This window comes from Oreochromis aureus, linkage group 23 (assembly GCF_013358895.1).
Source record: "Oreochromis aureus strain Israel breed Guangdong linkage group 23, ZZ_aureus, whole genome shotgun sequence".
NCBI lineage: Eukaryota > Metazoa > Chordata > Actinopteri > Cichliformes > Cichlidae > Oreochromis > Oreochromis aureus.
Window position 1 is genome coordinate 5,331,979 of NC_052963.1, and position 20,776 is coordinate 5,352,754.

A 20,776-nucleotide genomic window follows, 5' to 3' on the forward strand; every position below is an offset into this window, starting at 1 on the left:
GGGTGATCGTGGTTTGACAGGGGAGAGGGGGCTGAAGGGGATCAAAGGAGATGTAGGAGACCCTGGAACCCCTGGGCAACATGTGAGTGACGCTAATGATTCCTTCATGTCTCCGTTTGTTGTGTTCTGTTTTGTGATGGCTGGGAAGAGGGCTCCAACCCCTGAACCTGCTCCTATGCTGCTTGTTATCGCTACTGATATTTGTCTGCCAAATGGAACTGGGAGATTTGCAGAAACACTTTGTCTGCAAAAGTTGATTCTGTTCATCTGGACATAGTATTTTCAGTGGGAGAAATGTGAAACCAGCCCAATGAAGGAACAATGGGCTGGGAGGTCAGTTCCTTCATCATGATCATGCAAATTCTCATGACCATTGATCAAAGACCACTGATCAATGGCCATGAGTACCATTCACAGAGAGTTGGGGAATGGCTGCAATCACAGCATTGTAAGATGGCGAAAGATGTACCCTTAGGCCCCCTCCTCGATTCAGAGATGGTCTTTCCCTTTTCACGTAAATGGCCTCCTTGACTCCACGCTCAAACCAGTGTTTCTCCCTGTCCAGGATGTGTACATCCTCATCATTGAATTGGGGAAACCTGCAGTCAGCTGAGACTGAAGAAGTCACTTGTGAAGTCACATGGATGAGTGACGAAACGTTTCTCCCACTGAAAACGCTACGTCCAGATGAACAGAATCAACTTTTGGAGATTTACTTACCTGGGTGATTGAGAATGCATCAAGACTGACAGTTTGTGAATAAATATTGTTTAATATTTTTGATCCTAGGGCCGAGTCGGTGCCAAAGGTGAAGCTGGCCTCACTGTGAGTGTCATATGTTCATATCTGTATCGTTTTACTTTTTGTGATTAGCCATATGCTTATATTGTGTATTCATTGCAGAGAGAAGACGTCATTCGATTGATCAAAGAGATCTGTGGTAAAATATCTTCTGATAGCACAAATATTGTAGTAGATTTAGTTTCTCAATCGAAGCCACAGTGTCATCTTATCTGTAAAGTGCTGTATTCAGTTCCACAGACTGGAATTCATCAATGTGACATTTCCTCCATGATCTCATATGTTGGTGTGATGTGATTCTAGGATGTGGGATCAAGTGTAAGGAGAGGCCTATGGAGTTGGTGTTTGTCATTGACAGCTCAGAGAGTGTGGGGCCTGAGAACTTTGAAATCATCAAGGACTTTGTGAATGCATTAGTGGACCGGGTAACAGTGGGCCGAAACGCCACCAGGATTGGCCTGGTCCTGTACAGCCTGGAGGTGAGAACTGTATTCAACTTGGCCCGCTATGTCACCAAACAGGATGTCAAGAATGCAATCAGAAACATCCTATATATGGGAGAGGGCACCTACACTGGTACAGCTATCCGCAAGGCTACGCAGGAGGTCTTCCATAGTTCACGTTTGGGAGTAAGCAAAGTGGCCATTGTGATTACTGATGGGCAAACCGACAAGCGAGAACCAGTGAAGCTGGATATAGCTGTGCGAGAAGCACACGCTGCCAATATTGAGATGTTCGCCCTGGGGATCGTTAACACCTCAGACCCAACGCAGGCCGAGTTCCTGAAAGAGCTGAATCTAATCGCATCTGATCCAGACACGGAGCACATGTTCCTCATTGATGACTTCAACACCCTGCCAGGTAAGATGCATTTTCTTTACTTACACTTTATTTTGTTATTTTTCAACCACCACACTAATATCACATTGTAGAAAACAAAATCTGTGGAACATTACAGGTGGGGGAAAAAATCGATAGAGGATAATACTGCGATATTTTTGAAAACCAAATATCAATATTTTATTAAATGAATTAGTCCTTTAATATGAGTCTTTGTTAATGAGTTGAGCTGCCAGCTGATTGTATTCTGATTATATTCCTATAGAACAGGAATGATGTCTTTGTAAAAAGCAACATAAATTTTCAGTGATTTATTACAGCTAACTGCTGTAATATCTGGAACAGATTGCATGCAATTGCCAACTTAACCCCACTCAGTTGCAGACTGATAGCAGACTTATTGTGTCTTGTGGCAACATTTATGTCAGGTTTTAGTGACAGTGTTGGTATGTTTTACAATCTCAGTTTGCAGCAAAAAAATTAAGTGAGATAACTTTATCTTATAGGATAAAACAGATACTGACAAAGTTTGAGGACATAACTTGTATTTGAAAAATCTCAATATATGTTATACTCAGCTGCATTCTTCGCAAAATGTGAAGAATCATTTGAAGTATTGTGATAATATCCCTTAGTTGTCCAACTCCAGGCCTCAAGGGCTGGAGTCCTGCAAGTTTTAGATGTTTCCTTGATCCAGCACAGCTCATTTAAATAAATGTAATTTAAATTACCTCCTCAACATGTCTTGAAGTTCTCCAGAGGCCTGGTAATGAACTAACCAGGTGTTTTGACCCAGGGTGAGCCCTTGAGGCCTGGAGTTGGACACCCTGATCTACCTGACCCCTGACTCTTTTTGCCCTAAGGATAAAAATGACACCTTCCCACAAATGGCTGTAAAAATATGACATAGTAATCTTTTTTCCACTTTAAATGACACAGTCTTTAAAACTACTTCAACCTGAAATATACATATAATTATAGTTTATGGATTTTAACCCTTTAAAGAAGAGGGACTCCAGCTGAGGTGGAGCAGAGGCTGCAAATGGACAGAATGTGGTGTTTGCATGTAAGCGTCCCACGTGGTGCAGCCAGCTGTTCTCTTTCTGTCCGTGCAAAACTCACACTGCCCTTACATTTGCTGATCAGAGGGGTTTGCAGCAGCACCCTTCAAATTTGAATTGATTGATTTTTTGTGAACACCGTCCAAAATGAGCATCTCTACATAAACCTGCAGGTCCTCTGTGTCCACATAAGCCACTGAGTGTTTCCCATGCAGGTTTGTCATGACCACTATTTGCTACAGGACTTCATTCATCAGCAGCAGTGCATAGCTGGTGGCATGGTGTGTAGGTCCTGGGATCAAACCTCTGGCTGCTGGGATGTAGCAGAGCGTTGCAGGCTTTGTGGGAGACCAAATTATTGAGATGGAGAAGCTCATCCTGTCACTGCTTCAGCCATCTCCTCTCCATGCTCACTTTCAGATGAGTCAGAGTTGGACTCCAGGTGGGCTGTTTCAAACTCTGAGGCCTTCTCTATGTCAGTCTCAGTCCTTAGAGGAGTATGAGGCGCCATCTTCACACTCCAGAGCCTCCTGTGTGCTGTAGTCTTGCCATGCTCCTGCACTACTGCAATACCTCTAACCATGGCTGTAGTGCAGCTGCATAAGCTACTTGAGTGAGAACCAAAATAAAGTCCAATTTTGTTTTGCTTCTTGCTCCTGAGATATCTTTGAAGCTGAAAGGTTACTCATTGTATAATTTCAGTAGCAAAGCACCCCTGCAGAAAACAGAAAGTGTGAAATGTCTTGTTTGGTAAAAAGAAGCGCCACCTGGTGGATAAATATAAAAATTAAAATTTGAAGGCACATAGTCCAAAAAATAAAACATAAAGGAATGAGTGAGTTGATGTCAAAATAAATGTGGGATCCAAACTTGTATTTTCAGTGATTTTCAATGGGGCATTTTTTGGCCTTTGGTTAAAATGTGGCATTTTTGTGTAGCTTAGCCGTTTTAAGCTAATTTAAGGAACTGAGACAAGAATTCTAAAATTAAAATAAAGTAATATCCTCTGGCAAATTGGCAAATTCATTCAGCACAGCCAAAGTAGCATGAAAAAAACCCCATAATGGCACAAAATGTCCCCAGGATCACCTTAGGGATGTCGTATTGTGAGTTGCCTGGTGATTCCCGCCTCTAGTGAACCAATTTTTTAAAAATAGATTTTTCCATTTTCATATGGATCCATTTATATTTTAAGAGTGAAGTGCTTGTCCGCCTTGAAATCTACAATTTTGTGTTATATTATTTAAAAAATCATATCTTAACTTATATCTTATACAGGCTATTTTAGACACCTATTTAGCTCACGTTTATGTGCCCTATCGTTAAATTTACTTTTTTTTATTAACAATGCACCAAGTCTAACTACAGATATGCAAGTCACACATACTTACTATTATTTAATCTAGGCAGAATAACTTCATAGTGATTTCAAATCTCATTAGTGTTCTGATCTTCCACTGTTAGTTGGTTAGTTTGTGGTTACCCCTACTGTCTATGGCAATCCATAATTTGGCATTATATGTTGATGTGAGTGACAATTTGAAGAAATAATGGATTATGTAGAAACAATGTATCTCATTGCTACAACTGTCACACTTTCAGCAAAATTTATCTTCAATAACACTTCTGAAGAGCTTAGCCTAAACCAGCCGGCTACTGTACTTTTGCACACTTAGCCAGTTCGGTTTCACTGTAGCTTTGCACGTTACTGGAGCAAAAGTAGGCATTATTATAATGAATGTAGTGTGTTCACAAACCGAAATCTGATAATTAGCAGAAGGCAAAGCTTTATAAAGGCATGGGCGATACGGATGTTTATTTTTCAAGTTTTATCTGTTACTGGCACTAAATGAAGTATATTAGTATTCTACCTCTGCATATGACCTGTATGTTTGTTTGTGTACCAAATTAATGCAAAGCCATCTGATAGTTTTTGAGAAATTTAACAGAAAATAATTCCTAAAAATTATTATGCTATGTCTGGGGGGCGAATAGTGATAAAACAGTAATTAGTTAAATCACTTTTTCCTAGTTCCTAACTTCTGTGTCTTTGTATCACAGCCCTTGAATCCAAGCTGGTCAGCCAGTTCTGTGAAGATGAGAATGGAGCCCTAATATATAACAGAATAACTAATGGCTACAACGGCTATGGAAACAATGGTTATAATGGGAACAAAAATTTAATCAATGGAAAGTATGCTACTGGTGGCTATGGGTACAGGCCTGTGACCCAACCGGAAGTAGAGAATGGACGTCAGACTGGTATCAACACTGGCACCAGCACACACAACCATGGAGGAACAATAGAGACCACGCAGCAAGGGATTAAAGGATCCAACAGAGTACATGTATGAAAACAAGAATGCATCTTTATATGTACTTTACACAACTGTATTATTCTAACGACTGGTTTCTGGTTTTATCCTCAACAGGAAGGAGGGGTGCAGCGTGGGGACACATTTACCCACAGCACCTCAGACAAACATCTCTCTCCATCCAGGGAACACTCTTCATCATCATCATCATCTTCATCCCCAAGCATAACTACAACATCCTCCGGTGTTTCTGTACAGTATGTACCTGTACCAAGGCCAGTTCTTCCCAAAGGTATATGAAGTCCAATACTTTGCTCTACTTTTCTACCTTTCTTATGAGGAAAATAATTTTTATTACAGAGATCCAAAATAAATAAATTCCCTCACTGCAGAGACATACTATGAGCAAAAATTCAGTCAGGACCTCAATATTTAAAAGACAATACACATACTATGTGTATCTTCCCTCACATACATATGAACTCGATTGATATTTCATTCATAAACAATAGGGTTTAATATGACATTCAATTCAATTTTATTTATACAATGCCAAATCACAACAACAGTCGCCTCAAGGTAGACCCTACAATAATACGCGCAGAGAAAAACCCAACAATCATATGATCCCTTATGAGCAAGCACTTTGGCGACAGTGGGAAGGAAGAACTCCCTTTTAACAGGAAGAAACCTCCGACAGAACCAGGCTCAGGAAGGGACGGCCATCTGCCACGACTGGTTGGGGTTAGAGAAGGAAGACGGGATAAAAGCCATTGGCCAAACCTTTGCAGCTGTTTCAACTCTTCTGGAAAACTCCAATAAAGTGTGACTCTTAGTGTGACTGTGGCCCAAGGTGTTACAATCAATGTAGTATATTTACAAGGTTAAATAGAGCTAAAGGTTAGTAATAAGTTAGCTAGCTAGTTGACATGTTAAAATGATATGTCACGCTATAACTGAACTATTTTTTTTCTAAATGTACAATATCCTTAATTAAAGACACGAGAGGAGGATAATACTTTATTTATCACATAATAGGAAAATTCTTTATCTTTTAATAACTTTGGACTAATGGCAGTTTTCAGAATTATTTAAAATAGGCCAATGGACCTAAAATGATACGCCACCTCATGGCCACAGTATGTTTTTGTGACATGAATATTTTTTGTAACAACCTGCATACAGATGTTAATGTCAACAACAGAAATGAATAATGGCACAGAAAATTAGTTATGACATCAGATAAAATCCAAACCTCTGCCTTCAGTATGGGGGTGGTATATTTCAGTATATGACACTAGGTGTCAGCCAAATAATAATCCGTTCATGTTTAAATGTTTTCTGTGTTTTGCACCCTGTTATATTTTTGTCTGTATAGTGCTGATAGCAGTATAGTATAGTGCTGATAAGGGATGGTGACACTGGGGGGTTAAGCGAATAGTCAGCCATCTCAGTTTTGAGATGACTACAAATGTGGTGTGATGACACCTGATGGAGTAGATGAAGCTCTATTGGAGTTCCAGTCCAGTGTGCTTTGAGTACAGGCTGCAGAAAGGGAGCAGCTTTCGTTGATGTGGCCTTTCTGCTGTGTGCGCAGCAAGGTGAAGAACAGGGAAGCCAATTATTTTTGATGCAGTGTGGCTGATTTTGTGGAATCTGCTCTTTTCTGACAGCATGGTGAAGAAACGGAGCAGAAAGGGCCACTCTGAGGTTAGATTAGGTGGAAACAAGTTCTCTCATTCATATGACATCTTTTCCTGCAGAGACTGTCCCCTTGGACCCCCGCTGTGGCTTGGTTCTGGACCAAGGCACGTGCAGGGACTACAGCATCCGCTGGTACTATGACAAACAAGCAAACGCATGTGCCCAGTTCTGGTACGGAGGCTGCAATGGCAACAAAAACCGATTTGACACAGAGGAGGAGTGCAAGAGGACATGTGTGGAAGTCAGATCAACCGGTACGCTCTCATGATTTATGTCAGCCATATTTTTGTCTTTTATGTCTTTCACACCTTGCTGCTTTATTTGCCTTTTTCATGACTGAAATATTGAGGCTATGTCACTCTGATTTGATCCAAATGTTTGGGAGTATTGACTTCCTCATATATTTTTTTCCAGGTGGCTGAGTGAGGGCATCTGTCACACATCTGCCTACATTTCAAGGAGGGGCAGCTATGACCAGCCATTTTTCACAGTGTTATGTGAAGTTTTTGCATAATTCTCAGGCATATACATGTACACTGATGTTCTGTATCATCTCCACATTTTTGCCTCCTCCTCCAGGATCTCTTGTAATTACAGTTAAAAAAAAGGAACGTAGCATGGATAGATAGTGCAGGAGATCATCCGTCTTCTCTCAGGAATACAGATGAGGGCTGGCTCGTAGCGTGTTAGGAGTTCCAGAGGACTTGACATACCCACAGATCATTTTTTTCATACAAAGCCTGAGTGCTGCAAACGTGGTGAAAAGATGGACTATAACTAATAACTCCAGTGCTTCATGACTTGCCATATGGATTTAATTTCCTTACTCAATCACTCTGAGGTCTATTAGTGCATATTCACAAAAAACTAAAAACACACAGTTGAGATGAAGCTTCTCATCCCTTGTATCAATCAAATATAGTTTTTTCTTTCTTTTCATATATATATATATGATTCCTAACTTTATGGAATCTTTTTGAGCATTTGAATGTGTTTTTTCTTAGATTTACTGAATGAAAAATGTTTACACCGTTTCACTTCACAAGCTGTAACAATAATGGAGATACACGCATACATGTGTACTCACACACACTGCCCTCTACTGGGTAACAAGTGCTGATGTCAGAACTGACGTCTGCTGTATGAGCAGAAAACCTACTGTTGAACACCCCGTCTTTGTTGCTAGGCTATACTGACTGCATTCATACATACTGTACTAAGTGCTACATGGTCATCATTTAATATCAAACGTTTTTGATAAATCAGTTCTAATATGTGTAAAATGCACCAACATCATTGTATGAACATGACTTGGAGTATGGGGGTATTTTTTCTAAAATAAAGCTGACTTTTATTCTTTCCCAATGTCTATATTTTATTTAAGCCTTCCTAAAAATCCCAAAATTGATCATATAAAAAGTGTCCTAACATCGCCATTTGTAGTATTTATTAATATTATTAGTAGAAACATATTGACTGAGGATGTTTAAAATTTGGAACATGTTTCATGTTATCAGTGCGTCGATTCAACGGTTCATCAAGGCTCATAATAAAGCCAAATTGTGTGTAATACGATAAAAGGTTGCTTTGAGCGTAGCAGTTCATGGTTCTTGATGGTTAATCGTTCAGACATGAACGTTAACATAGGCTTTCATAGACTGAATATAAAAGACGGAACACTCTGTGACTATTTTCATGATGACTTCATGAGCTTCATCAATTATGTTAGGTCATATTGAATACAACATGAAATTATTTTTGTAAATAGTGGTCAGCATTGGTCAGAAAGGAGAATAAATCAGGTAATGTACCAAGAGTGGGTGATGTCCCTTGGTTTCACAGTCAAATCCACTCTACAATTGGGATGCCTCATTTGAAAAGGGTAAAACTTTGTTTGTGATATTACCACAGCCCTGTAACCATTATATTTGTGTTGAAAAACGCCAGACTCTGGGCAATGTTCTTCTGACGATACGTGATCATAGGGAAAAATTCTCTGCATTGGCACTGGTACCAAATATAAATAGCTTCCTGTTTAAACTTCTTCTAAGTGATTGCTAAGGGTTTTTCATCTTTCCAAGCTGTTGCAACATTCTCCTCTCTGTAATCTGTTATATATTGAAATGCCAGTACACTCATGTCTCCAACCTGGGCATGCTTTGTGTGCCAGGTTACAAAGACTGGGTGGTGGGTGACCAACCGAAACAACTCCATCTTTTATAAAACAAGTAAGCACCCAAGGAGAATAAGGGGCCAGTCAGAGTAAAATATAATTTAATTTTGATCCACTTTCCCCAACAGTAATTTTTATACAGTCCCTTAATACCCTGGACAAATGGCTACTTAAATGCGATTTCAATACGGTGTAAGTTTGCATAATTAACCTCCTGTGGCTTTAGGGAAGTGGCAGAGTCAGCTCTATCCTTCTCCTTAAATTACATTAGACACTCCTTGAAGAGTGGCATAGTCTGATCTATCTTTAGCACTGCCCACGGGAGAAATGTTACCTAACTCTACACACTCCTCACTTTATCAGGCAACAGGAATAAGACTCATATTGATTCAAACACCAGTAATTACCTTTTTTAATTGGCATTTTAACATCTTGTAGTAACTTCTGCGGTGTGACCATCCATCCATTTTAAGACCTAGGAAATCAAATAAATGTTTTCATTTTAAAATCATCTTGGTGAATGGAAGAGTGTTTTAAAAGGTTCAATAGCGGAGTACCACACACACATGCTGACACAAACCAACAGCCAACAAGGAAAGTGCTGAATAATGCTGATTGGTGGAAAGAAGTTCTTCTAGGGACAATTTTTGCTGTCATCATGCAAAATTCACTCATATCAATAGATTCCTGCTCATGTGAGTAACCACGGTGATTGGCCTCATCAATGGCAACGATGGACTGAACACACACACACACACACACACACACACACACACACACACACACACACACACAACCACCTATAACTGAACACACACACAACGGACAAAAACAAACAAATGGCCAACTGTACCCTCATACACACAATAATAACATGGACTGAACCACCACTCACAACCACTAGCACTTTATATAGCCTCTTTAGAAATTATCCACATGGGTGGATATCTTAACTGCACTACTGTATAATTCTGTATAAACAATCATTCTGTACAATACGATAATTTTAATTCTACAACTGTTTACAACTGTTTATAACTTGCATAGTTCATATTTCTGTACAGCTTTTATATTTATATCCTGTTCATAGCTTGTACACCACTACAGCCTGTACATACTTATAGTTATAGCATATTCATAACATACCTTCATACCGTGTACATTGTAACATACCCATTAAAGACCCATTTTTGTACCCTCATACCTATAAGAGACCCATTTTTGTAATTTATCTATATTATTGCTAATATATATTTTGTAATATATCTATATCATGGCTAAAGCACTTCTGGATGGATGCAAACTGCATTTTGTTGCCTTGTACTTGTGACATGTGCAATGACAATAAAGTTGAATTCTATTCTATTCTATTCTATTCTATTCTATTCTATTCTAATTTACAAGAACTTGCCACAATAGCTTATTATTATCCTGAATTTTTTGTGTTCTCTGTAAAGTGCACAAACACACCTTACAAATGGCCCATTTGTGGTGGAGTATCAGTCTGCTGTAATCCATTAGCATTTGATTTCCATGAATTGATTTTGAATTTCATTTCTTTTCATTTCTCGTCAATATTTTTCTGTTTGACTTGCAGCTCAGATATTAGCATAAATATAAATGTTAATATTGTCAGTTAAAGTGGATTGTTGATGCTATCTCCATCCATCCATCTTCTTCCGCTTATCCGGGGCCGGGTCGCGGGTGCAGCAGCCTGAGTAGAGAAGCCCAGACCTCCCTCTCCTCAGCTACCTCCTCCAGCTTGTCTGGGGGAACACCAAGAGGTATATAATCTCTCCAGCACGTCCTGGGTCTGCCCCGGGGCCTCTTCCCGGTGGGACATGCCCGGAACACCTCACCCAGGAGGCGCCCAGGAGGCATCCTCGTCAGATGCCCAAACCACCTCAACTGGCTCCTTTCAATGTGGATGAGCAGCTTTCAAAGCTTTCAGCTCAAAGCTTACTTTGAGACCCTCCCAGATGGCTGAACTTCCCAGCCACCCTTCGGAGGAAGCCCATTTGTGCTGTTTGCTGGGCATAGCCTGAAAAAGGGACATGGACACATCTTCCTGCAGGCCCACCACCCACAGGAGGCACCATAGGGGTCGGGCGGTGGCCAGGAGTGGAGGCCCTGGCGGTCCGATCCCCGGCTACCAAGACTTGATGCTATACTATAATGTTAAAATACATCAAACAGAAAAACCTACTCACAGTTACACACAGGTGGTGTTCATTTGGAACGAAGACCACCTGAAAGTTCTTGTGTGAGTATTTTGTATTTCTTTGCACTCTTCACTATCTCATTTCATAAGCCCCAAAAAAACCACCCATAATTTGTTGGTTTCTGAGTTCAGCTTTGATGATGAATTGTTTTGTTGGCTTTTCTTGTATTATCATCGGTTGATGATTCAGGCTACTTTTTTACTATGATAAAACAAGAACTTAAGAAGGATGGTATCATAACGTTGGGGGAATCTTTTGGTCCTAGGTTCAGATATGCCACAATTTAAAACTGACTTTATATTATCTACAAAATATAACGTCAATAATGTAATGCGAAGCAATGGAAACTGGAGTATGTTTCAGTACAAAAGCACATCAGTGGCTATAATCATCTGAAAATGGAAATGGAAATAAACTCAATAAGCCAGTGAACAATATGTCCAACTTCAAGAGGGTGCACTAATTTTGAATATGACAGTGATTGCTGTAAATATCTCCTAAGACTCCAGCTTAAGGAAAGCTATTTGTAGGATGTGACCACATTGTCTCCACTGTTACCTACCCTGTGACACTCTGGGAGCTGAATCATGGTGGCATATCTCCAGACAGAGCAGCCAGTTGCTTCTTTCAGTCTATGGCAGCAGCTGCTCAACCCTGGCCTGTGGTGCACTGTGATTTGGCCCAGTTAAATTCCACAGAAGCTGAACTATTCAGGGGGGCAGAGGGAACTATATTTAGAGTGGGATGGGATTAAATTGCAGGGTCTTCACACAGGGACCCTTTTCTTTGCTCTGCCTTTCCAGCCAGCACTGACTGCCAAGAGGACCTGTGGCCACTGTCTCTTTCCTCTCTCCACCAACTCCTTTGTTCTCCTACTGTTTACCTTCTGACACCATGGACCCCAACGCCATCAAGGAGGAGCTGCGCCTGTTTCAGAGCACCCTGCTCCAGGACGGCCTGAAAGAGCTTTTGAATGAGAACAAGTTTGTGGACTGTCACCTGAAAGTAGGCGATCGTAGCTTTCCCTGCCATCGGCTGATCATGGCTGCCTGCAGCCCTTACTTCAGGGAAATATTCTTTACTGAAGATGGGAAGGAGGTGGAGAACACCAAAGAGGTGGTCCTTGAGGATGTTAACCCTTCCATCCTGGACATGATTATTCAGTACCTCTACTCAGCTGAAATTGATCTCACCGATGACAACGTTCAGGATATAATTGCTGTGGCAAACAGGTTCCAGATCCCTTCTGTCTTCACAGTGTGTGTAAACTACCTTCAGAAGAAGCTGTCCTTGGGTAACTGCTTGGCCATCTTTAGGATGGGCCTGGTGCTCAGCTGTCCCAGGCTCGCCATCACTGCACGCAACTACATTGCTGACCGCTTTGAACTCCTTTATAAGGAAGACGAGTTCCTAAAACTCGCTGCCCATGAACTGTTTGCCATTATTGGTGGAGACTCGTTGAATGTTGATAGAGAGGAACTGGTTTTTGAAGCCGTCATGGCCTGGGTCCGCCATGACAGGGAGAAACGCCTCAAGGTCCTGAAGGATGCTTTCAACTGTATCCGGTTCCGCCTCCTGCCAGAGAAATACTTCAAAGAGAGAGTGGAGACTGAAGAGATTATCAAAGCTGATCCAGAGCTTCAGAAGATGATTCAGGTCATCAGGGATGCTTTCAAGGGCAAACTGCCAGAGAAACCCAAGAAGAATGAGGGAGAGGAGGGGGCCAGCAAGGAAGGAGGTGAAGAGGAGGACAGTCCATTCCCTGGATTCCTGAATGACAATCGCAGACACGGCATGTATGCTCGTGACTTCATCCTGATGATCAATGACACGGCAGCAGTGGGATATGACGTCAGTGAGAACGAGTGCTTCCTGGCAGCCATGTCCGAGCAGGTGCCACGTAACCACGTTAGCCTGGTGACAAAGAAGAACCAGCTATACATCATTGGAGGACTCTTTGTCGACGAGGAAAACAAGGATGTTCCTCTGCAATGTTATGTATATTTGGTGAGGAGGTTTTCCTTTCATTTGACATTATCATTTCTCTCTAGTAGGCCATCTCCTATTTGGTAAGGAAAAATGTATATTTCCTGACTGGTCATGAGTCGTTGCAGGAGGTTGCTGGCTGCTGCAGGCTGAAATCGCTCAAAAAGAGGGTATTGTACCAAAGCTACCTAATTACTAAGAGGTAGCGAAACTTGAAAAAGTGTGACATAGACAGAAACTGAGGATATTCACTATGTGAAGAAAAATTTGTTCCTCATCCAGAAGCTAAGTCACTTTGAAAACAGCAAACAGTCTCATTTTTGCAAGTATCAAGAAGCTGGTGAATGTTTACAGACAAGTTGGTGTCTTCTATACAAACCAAAGAAATTGGAAGGTTTTACTACAGCATAGTATATCTCTTTGAGTCCAGATTTTAGAAAGATGCTGTCTTTATGAAACATTTATGTTTGTTAACACTGTTGAATAGTCATTAAATACAAAGCTCAAGGCAGGAGATGGTTAGCTTAGACTGAGATATTATATAAACTAGCTATCACGAAAGATTTTGGTTAGTTTAGCATAAAAGTTAAAGGCAGGGAAAAAGTCTGCTTTTTTTTAATTAAATGTTTATATCAATATCAATTAGAAATACAGTATAAATCTGATTCGGTGTCACTGGGTTATATTGTGTTACATAGTTAGCTTTAGATGTTATGGTGGTTGTGAAACTTTTAAAAGTTAAATGCTAGGTAGTCTAGCACTAGTTTTCAAATTTCAAATAAAAGAAACAGTAGTATCAGTTAACCTAAACCATCTTGTGGATTTTATTTTAATTCCTTATTCAAACTACAAATAAACTAGAGGGAAAATATAAGTGAAAGTTATTTTTTTAGCATGTGATAACAAAAAAGGCTGCAAAATAGTTGCAGTATCTGCAACTATCTGAATTCTCTTTCCAATAAAAGATGAATTACATCATTACATCATCATACATTATCCATCAGGTCTAAGCAATATACACAATTAAGAATGTGATAGAGGCCTTGAACTGCTGTATCTTACAGCATAATCAATATGCGGATATCATGGAGCATAACAAGCAGATTCATGAGGTGAAAAAGACAAAGAGCTATGGGTGCTAAAAGTATGCTTTCTCCACTCTTGTGTGTTATAGTTTTGGTTTTTTCCTCCTCCATAGTTGGATCCGTTCAGCTCAGACTGGATCGCACTGCCCCCAATGCCTTCTCCAAGATGTCTCTTTAACATCGGAGAGAGCGAGAACCTGCTGTTTGCTGTGGCTGGAAAAGACCTCCAGTCCAATGAATCACTGGATAGCGTGATGTGCTATGATACTGAGTCAGTGGTATTTCTTTGTTTTAACTAAGGATTTTCTGGTGTTGAATTTAATTAATTAATTATGGTAAATCTGAAGTTGTCGATCGGCTCTGGCTGTTTTTTTTGTGTGTTTTTTTTTAGCAATTTAATGGCAGTTTTTTATTTCTTGCGTTCATTTGTGGGCCATTTAAGTTATTGACATTACTCACATATATAACTATTTTTTATTTTTAATCCCAAACAAATTAGAAGCAATGAATTCAAGGGAAGAAAATACCACTTAATGATTTCAGTTGCTTACAATTGTCACATTCTTCAGGAAGATGAGGTGGAGCGAGACCAAAAAGCTTCCTCTGAAGATCCACGGCCATGCAGTTGTCTCCCACAAAGGGCTGGTCTATAGCATTGGAGGAAAGACGGATGACAAGTGAGTAAAGGACCTTTTGTATGTTTGTGAATGTTTCTTGTTCTTATACTTTAGAGGGGAAACTTTAATCTGAATGCTCACTGTAAAGAATTCCGACCCAACACACTGCGTTTCCGTTCGGTTTGAGCTTTTTATCAGGCACACAGTAATACTTTTCCCGGCTCGGCACACATGGCAGACAACTTCCAGTCAGCTGCACATCCCTCCCCCTCTGGTCTCCAACATCACTGAAAAAGGGAAATCCTTGTCAGCACAATGACAACCACCTGTCCCTCCAACCTCCCTGGCACCACCCCTCCCCTGCAGCTGAGCCAGGGATCACACCTCCACCACACTCACTGATTATCCTAGTCTTAGGATAAAGATTAGTATGGGTTTTGTATTCTGTCGTGATATTTAAGATAAGGGTGTTTATTGTGAGTGCTTTAAGTCAATGGGTGTCCCCACAGAGATAGTTGAACAAATGTGAGTGTGTAATCTAATATGCTGCAATCATGGAAAATACCAGCCCTGTGCATCTCTTGTTACAGCCAGCGTATGGTATTTTTTTCTCTCTCTCTATGCCTGAGATAGAAGCCAGAGTTGGGAAGGGACACACTCTTTACAAGAAAATGAAGGTCTAAACCTTCAGCTTTAAAGCTGTAATAAGACATGCAGTCAACTCTTGATTTCAGCTGTCAGTAAAACAAGCTGCTAATTATCAAATGTAAAGAGGTGTGCTTGACCTGGCTTAATTTAGCTAGGACTGAGGGGGGGGGGGGGTGAAGGGTATCACCAGAAATAAGAGAAAGAGGTAAGGGTAAATAAATGGCACTTTTCTAGAACATACTACATTAGCCCATTCAACCCAGCACTTTTCTCTACACCCAACAGCTTGTTGTAACTAAAGTTACAGTTTTAAGTTACAACTTTAAATTTTAAATTCAGATCTTTAAAAAAAAGTAGATTGTCAGTTGACCCAGTGAGATACACAGTCATTTATGATTGGTACATACATAGATTACTAAATAAATATAAAACAGATAATAAATAAAATATTCAATTAAGTTCAGTTTTGTTCTATTTATTTAGCGCCTCAACAGTCGCCTCGACCCTAACCCTACAACAATGTTTGGGTTTCACTGGGTATTTCTTGTAAAATTGTCCAAATTAAAGGTAAATCCAAGTTTTGTAGCCGCATAAGGATACTTTTTGGTCTAGCTACTTCGTTTGCCCATTTAACAACGTTTAACGATACTGTTTCCAAAACTGACACTGCAAATGTTTAATTAGGAGGAAAATGGAATCACTGTTCAGACTTTCAGTCTTTTGATTAAGTAACAATGAATGTTAACCTAACATTGACTGTTAAAAAACAATGCAATTAGTAAAGGTTTGTAAACCTTTACTAATTTTGTCCCTATGTCTTTAAGCGCCCCTCTCAGGACACTTTTGTATGTTATATAGATTATGTTTACTAACTGCTTTTTGTGTCATTTCTCTTTTCTTTTCTTGTAGAATTTCTTCTTTTTTCCTTCTTAAGTTTCTTTTTAATCCATTTACTCACTCCTGTTCTGTTCTTTATCCATGTGAAGCTTTCCTTTCTTCAAATGTGTTCCTGTTGATTGGTGTTTAGAGGCTGTGCCCTTTCAAATAGAGAAATCATGGATTTTTTTAATGAAGGCTTCATGCTGAAACACACTGCGAGTCCATTAGTCCAATTAGTAAAAAAAAAAATTTAATGAAGACATGAGGTTACATTTTTATGATCAATCATTTAAACATTGGCTTTAAGATTAAATGTCTTTGTGGGTAAACAAACACGAGCAATTGATTTAAATTATCATCATTTTGGAGCTGTGTATTTGTACAAAAAAGATGCTTAAAGCACCCATTAATTGCATCTATTTATGGTGGTGACATCACCAAGTCAACACCAAAAATGAACAAAAATGTTTGACAGCTTTTAATTCTGAAAGTCCCACAGCTGTATTCTTTCCATCATCTTTACAGCAAAGCCCTCAACAAGATGTTTGTGTATAACCACAAACAGTCAGAGTGGAGGGAGCAGGCAGCCATGAAGACACCCAGAGCCATGTTTGGAGCAGTTGTCCACAATGGCAAGATCATAGTGGTTGGTGGAGTCAACGAGGAAGGCCTCACTGCCTCGTGTGAAGCCTATGACTTTGCAACGAACAAGTATGAATATGTTTGCAACTTTCCTTTTAAATGAGAACACTCACTGGTCACTTTATTAGGTACACTATTCAGCAGGTTGCTAATGCATTTATCTAATGAGCTAATCGCATGGCAGCAACTCAGTGTATCACGTAGGCCTGGTCAAGGCAGTCTGCTCAAGTTCAAACTGAGCATCGGAATGGAGAAGAAGGGTCATTTAAGGGAGCAAGGCATGGTCTAGGGATTTTAGAGACGACAGAAATTTTCTACTGAAGTTTTCCCACACTACCATCTCTAGGGTTTCCCGAGAATGTTCTGAAAAAGTATCCAGTGAGCAGCAGCCCTCTTTTTCATGTTAGAGTTCAGAGATAGACAGACTGCTCAAGTCACCAGTCACAAGATCTTACGCCAGTGGACAGGGCTGGACTGGGACAAAAAAATCAGCCCTGGCATTTTTGGTCCAGGCGACCAGCCATGATTTCCTTATTAAATTTTTTTTTAAAGAATATGTATATCTGTCAGGCATACACATATTATGCATTTTTTTATGTTTTGTTTGATTATAGATATTGAAACAGGTTCTCATCAGGTACAGTTGTCCCTCCATCTATCTTCTTATCATGTTCAATTCAATTAAATTCATTTTTATTTATATGGCGCCAAATCACAACAACAGTCGCCTCAAGGTGCTTTATATTGTACAGTAGATCCTACTATACAATACAATCCTACTGTACAATATATAGTAGATCCTATGAATTAGGATCTATGAATTACACGATGTACAGTACATCGGGTGAGTTTCATCTTCACGGTGCAGCAGCGCCGACAACAAATATGTTGTTAATTTTGCTGCATCTATTTTTAGTTTCTTTTTATTGTTTTCTCTCAGCTTTTCAGCTCCACCTTTTACTCACTTCTTCCACACTAAACTTCTTCCACAAGCTGCACCAGCGAACAGAGAAGGGAGGGGAGGAGAGGGGTTGATTGCATTTAAGAGATTCAATTGGGCAATGCAGTGTCAGTAATAAAAATGAACCAATGGGGCCCCCCTCAGTGCTTGCACGGCAGCAGCCTTTCAATCCATTGGCCCAAAATGCCAGATGACCAGATGACCAGAGCACCTTTGGGATGTGGTAGAACAGGATGTTTGTGTCATGGATGTGTAGCATACATCCTGAAGCAACTATGTGATGCTATCATGTGAAAATGGACACTGAGGAATGTTTCCAGTTCTTTGATTTGTTCTTTGATTTGATCTGTACCACAAAAGCACAGATTAAAGCAGTTCTGAATGCAATAGGGGATGCAACCTGGTACCTGGTTTCAAGGTGTCACTAAGTGACCAGTACTGTCCAAAACACAGCAATATAAACATATTAAATCAACATATTGGGAAATAATAAGAGAAATACATTTTTAGAGCAAAGAATCCTTTTTAAACCATTTTTTTCCAAAGCAATTTTTATTTCATGATGTGATTTTTTTTTAATAATGTTGTGGTTTTATTACATGTCACATTTAAACTCATCCCACACCCCCCAAGATAGCTAGAAGGCTCACAGAGCTCACTGGTTCCTCATGCTCATTGAGTCAAACCTTTCTCTAACAATTTTAGCTAGCTGGCTCCTCAGTGAGATTTATCTGCTCTAGCTAGTGCACTATCTGGATAGGATTAAAAGGAGCATCAGTACTAATAAAACATTTATAGATTTATCTTAGTGTGGTTTATTTATTTGCAGCAGTAACCTCTATCAGGTTGATTTAGACTTGCTTTTGCACTGTAGTTGCTATAGCTAACTGGAGCCTGTTGGCTCAGGTTAATAGTATTTAAGCTAGCTAGTTTAAACTCTGACATTAAAATTTCTGCAATTAAGTGCAAAATATAAATACATTTAAGTAACAGGACTGGTTAATTTACTTGTTTATAACCAACAGAATTTTTTCATTTAAAAAAAAATACTGTTGCACTCATTTGGCTTTGATAAACTACATTTCAGTTCTCTGCCAAAAGAAAAGAGAAATACTGAAACTGGAAAAAATGACTGCGCTACAAACTACAACAACAGGGATAGCTTAGACTTATTTCCTACCTTCTCCTAATGTTGTGTCTCCTCAGGTGGGAGCCCTTCACAGAGTTTCCTCAGGAGAGAAGCTCTGTCAACCTAGTGAGCAATGGTGGCTCCCTTTACGCTGTGGGTGGCTTTGCTATGGTTCAGATGGAGAACAAAGAGGTGACTCCCACAGAGGTCACTGATGTCTGGCAGTAAGTCTTATTAAGTTATGGGGCCCAGATTTACAGGCTTTTATTTTTTATATTGCTACTTTGCTCATTTGAGAAAAATGACCCAATTCTCGCTCTTGTTAGGTATGAGGAAGACAAGAAGCAGTGGAGCGGCATGCTGAGGGAGATGCGCTATGCTGCTGGATCCTCCTGTGTTTCTATGCGCCTCAATGCTGCAAAGATGCCTAAACTGTAGACAGAGGCAGTTTTTTTCTTTCTTACACATCCCCATCATCAACACCTTCTGTCACCCTCTCCTCCTCAAGCGAGCTACCCCCTGGCCACCTAATCCTCTCTACTCAGATTTCTGTGCGTCAAGTTGAACTTTGACATTCATTTTTTTCTGAACTAAGATGATTTTTATCTCTACAATAAAACACTTGCTTCTGGACTGCGCCATCCCGATAGTGAATAGAAGTCACAATTTAGAGTGATTTCTATTCACTGTTTAATCATTTCTAGCTTCCCTTTTGTAAAATAAACATTTGTAAACCTCAGCGTCTTTTACTGCTTTTAAGTGCGTGCGTGAGGGACATTACAGAGAACATCAGTATGTCCAGGGCAGCCAAGGGAAAAAAGACGTATACTTGTAGATGCAGATGCTTTATGCTTTGATGTAAGTCAGGTGTAGACTTGACACTCAGAGTAATAACTTTTAAACACAGGACAAATATTAAGCATGACTGCGGTCAACACTGCACGCTCTAGCGATAACAGCAGTCAAACATAATGTGAAAATTGTAGGCGCGTTTTTGCAGCCTACCCCAACAATGAGTGAAATATATTCACACTGAAAAATAACAGCGTGCATGTTTTTATGTTTACATTATAAAGACTGACACAAAAGAAAGAGGAAATTGCACAAGGTTTAAATCAATATTTCAGTGTGGTCTGTAGCTGATGACTACATGAGGTGGGAAGATGTGTTAAGGCGGTTGCAATCATTAATGCCTGAAGTGAATAATTAACAAAGACAAGCAACCTATTTATAAGTACTGAACTACAACACTATGAAAAAGTACCCCCCTCCCACTTCTTGATTTCTCTTCTTTTTTAAATTTTCGCTTATTTTTCAGACTTACATGTTTGAGATCACACACACACACAAAGACAACCTGAGTAAATGCAAAATGCAGTTTTTAAATAGACATTTTATTTATTAAAGAGAAAACAGGTAGCCAGACCTGCCTAATCTTATGTGAAAAAGTAATTGCTGGTTTGGTACTACCTTTAGCAATGAAAACTGCAACCAGGTATTTGTAATGACTGCCAATGAGTCTTTCACATTGCTGTAGAGGAATTTTGGCCCATTCTTTTATGCACAGTTGTTTTAATTCAACCACATTGGAGGGTTTTCATACATTATAAGCCTGTTTAAAATCATGCCAAAGTACCTTAAATGGATTTGAGCCCTGAATTTGACTAGGCCACTCTAAACCCTTAAATTTTGGTCCTTTTTTGAGTCATTCAG

The 20,776-nt window shown here is 39.8% G+C and overlaps 2 protein-coding genes and 1 long non-coding RNA gene across 3 annotated transcripts in view; 2 read left to right on the top strand and 1 right to left on the bottom strand.

Annotated features, from left to right (window-relative positions):
- Positions 1-8,077, top strand: part of LOC116321016 (collagen alpha-1(XXVIII) chain-like) — a 40,444-nt gene extending 32,367 nt beyond the window's left edge. The window contains exons 29-36 of the mRNA XM_031740761.2: positions 2-82; positions 790-825; positions 904-940; positions 1,105-1,662; positions 4,764-5,050; positions 5,135-5,309; positions 6,781-6,975; positions 7,136-8,077. Of these exons, the coding sequence (XP_031596621.1) occupies positions 2-82; positions 790-825; positions 904-940; positions 1,105-1,662; positions 4,764-5,050; positions 5,135-5,309; positions 6,781-6,975; positions 7,136-7,143 (1,377 nt within the window). The 3' untranslated portion in view covers positions 7,144-8,077. The remainder of the gene's footprint in view (position 1; positions 83-789; positions 826-903; positions 941-1,104; positions 1,663-4,763; positions 5,051-5,134; positions 5,310-6,780; positions 6,976-7,135) is intronic.
- Positions 8,078-9,101: 1,024 nt separating this feature from the next.
- On the bottom strand, positions 9,102-19,245 carry LOC120436073. The gene is made up of 4 exons (XR_005610102.1): positions 19,115-19,245; positions 14,946-15,091; positions 14,739-14,834; positions 9,102-9,369 (listed from the first exon to the last, which is right to left on the bottom strand). It is a non-coding gene; the product is annotated as an uncharacterized LOC120436073 (long non-coding RNA).
- Positions 11,901-19,802, top strand: LOC116320997 (kelch-like protein 41b). Its single transcript, XM_031740738.2, has 6 exons — positions 11,901-13,123; positions 14,301-14,458; positions 14,757-14,864; positions 16,857-17,042; positions 19,141-19,287; positions 19,390-19,802. Exons 1-6 carry the CDS (start codon positions 12,011-12,013, stop codon positions 19,499-19,501), a joined length of 1,824 nt encoding a protein of 607 aa, XP_031596598.1. The 5' UTR covers positions 11,901-12,010; the 3' UTR covers positions 19,502-19,802.
- Positions 19,803-20,776: the final 974 nt, after the last annotated feature.

What these genes read in the sequence shown, in the direction of transcription:
- LOC116320997 (XM_031740738.2), top strand. Translation starts at nt 12,011, where the DNA reads ATGGACCCCAACGCCATCAAGGAGGAGCTGCGCCTGTTTCAGAGCACC. An exon ending in TGCAATGTTATGTATATTTG is followed by an intron (nt 13,124 to 14,300) that starts GTGAGGAGGTTT and finishes CCTCCTCCATAG; the next exon opens with TTGGATCCGTTCAGCTCAGA. An exon ending in TATGACTTTGCAACGAACAA is followed by an intron (nt 17,043 to 19,140) that starts GTATGAATATGT and finishes GTGTCTCCTCAG; the next exon opens with GTGGGAGCCCTTCACAGAGT.